At 60.8% G+C, this 1705-nt stretch overlaps 1 protein-coding gene across 1 annotated transcript in view; it reads left to right on the plus strand.

The window, feature by feature from the left end:
- The window catches only part of LCN9 (lipocalin 9), a 16543-nt gene extending 15624 nt beyond the window's left edge, over positions 1–919 (plus strand). Inside the window, exon 11 of the mRNA XM_045289348.1 lies at positions 792–919. Coding sequence (XP_045145283.1) covers positions 792–919 — 128 coding nt within the window. The remainder of the gene's footprint in view (positions 1–791) is intronic.
- The last annotated feature ends 786 nt before the right edge of the window (positions 920–1705 follow it).

The following is a 1705-nucleotide window of genomic DNA, read 5'->3' on the forward strand; positions in this document are numbered from 1 at the left end:
GTGGGGGACCACTCACTCCCTGCCACTGAGTCGGTGCCCCTCACCATGACCCTGGAGGACAGAGTGGAACTGCCCTGTGGGATCGCGAGACTGTCTCTTTACGGGAGTAGAAAGCTTCTTCTTTCTCCCAAGGGGCAGACAGTGGGTTTGAACTGCTGGCTTTGAAGTTGGCAGCCCGACCCATAACCCACTGTATCACCGGGGCTCCTGCAGGAAACTGGGAGGTGGGAGAGGCCTGGGGCCCCGGGCCAGCAGCCCCATGGCTCAGCTAACCCCAAGGTGGGCAGCTGAGCCTGCTCACTGGCGCCTCTGAGGCAGGCCGGGAAGCCAAACAAGCTTCTTTGGAAAGGTCACCCCATCCCGCTCTGCACTCGGGGGGCTTCCCAGGTCAGAGGCCAGCTTCCACTGGGCAGCGATGAGCCACAAACTCAAGAGCAGAAGCAACAGCTGGCTTAAAAGAGATGCTGTAGCAGTGTCGGGCAGTCTGCCTCTCTGAGCCCAGGCTCCTGTTGTGGGCTGCAGACCCCACCCTCCTATAACCCGCAGCCAAGTCTGGGAGGGGGCTGCAAAGCCTGGGACCACACCCATGGGTGCAGCACCCAACTAGGGCAGGCAGCAGAACAATCCTGACCACCCTCCCACCCCCCACAGGACAGTTCAGTCCGGTCACCCTTGCCCAGGACACACCCACACCCCTCAGACATGGCCACACCAACACACTGCCAGCCTCAGGCACAGGCACAACAGTGTTCTCAGCTGAAACTCCACGGCGGGAGGGGGTCCCCCCACAGTGGTCAAAGCCAAGGTCATCTGCTGCCCGCAGTCCATCCCCTCCATCCCAGGTCCAGGGCCCAATGGCAACAGAGTCACCACTGCGGGCAGAGCCAAGAGTCTCCGAGATGACCCCTCAGGGACCTGAAAGACACCCAGCCTCAGTCCTCCTGCTCTGACCCTCTCACTCCTGCAGGGTGCTCACGGGGGCCACTGTACTTCCTCCACTCTCAGCTTACCCTGACCATGCCCAGGCACACAGCCCCAAACACACGCACACACACACATATGTACGCATGCGCACACATGCACACACCACATGCATATAAATACGCACACACGCACACATGTATACACACACACATACAGGTGTACACGTGTGCGCACATCTTTACACGTACACACGTGCGCGCACATGCACATGCACGCACACATACGTACGCGCACACGCACGTATGTGCACACACAGACACACTGCCCCTCAAGGCACCGCAGGGCAGTGTTACATAAACCCTGAGTCCTTAGAGTAACCCCAATGGCCAGAACCTCAAGAGCTGTTTCCCAAAGTGCATCAGGGCACCCCAGCTCCCTGCCCCCCCCCCAACACACACCTGTTATCAAGAGTCGCTGCGACTTGTGCCTTGGGGGGGACAAGTGCCCGCCCAGGAGCTCAGCTGGCACTGCCCATACCCAGCAAAGCGGAGCCTCACTCAGGGGCTCTCGGGAAAGCCGCCCAGCCCAGTTTCCACAGCACTGGGGCTGCTGCGTCTGCACCCGACCTCAGCATTGACCACAGGGTCCGGTCACGGCCTTGCTCCAAGGTCAAAGGCCACACGGCCACTCCAAGACTGGGGCCGGAGAGGAAGTCAGGAGCCAGGGGTGTGGTCACAGGATTGGGGGCCCACATACCATCAGCAACCCAGGGGACCGCCCA

This window comes from Echinops telfairi, unplaced genomic scaffold (genome assembly GCF_000313985.2).
Source record: "Echinops telfairi isolate 266 unplaced genomic scaffold, ASM31398v2 ScPeMD7_25;HRSCAF=90, whole genome shotgun sequence".
Lineage (NCBI taxonomy): Eukaryota > Metazoa > Chordata > Mammalia > Afrosoricida > Tenrecidae > Echinops > Echinops telfairi.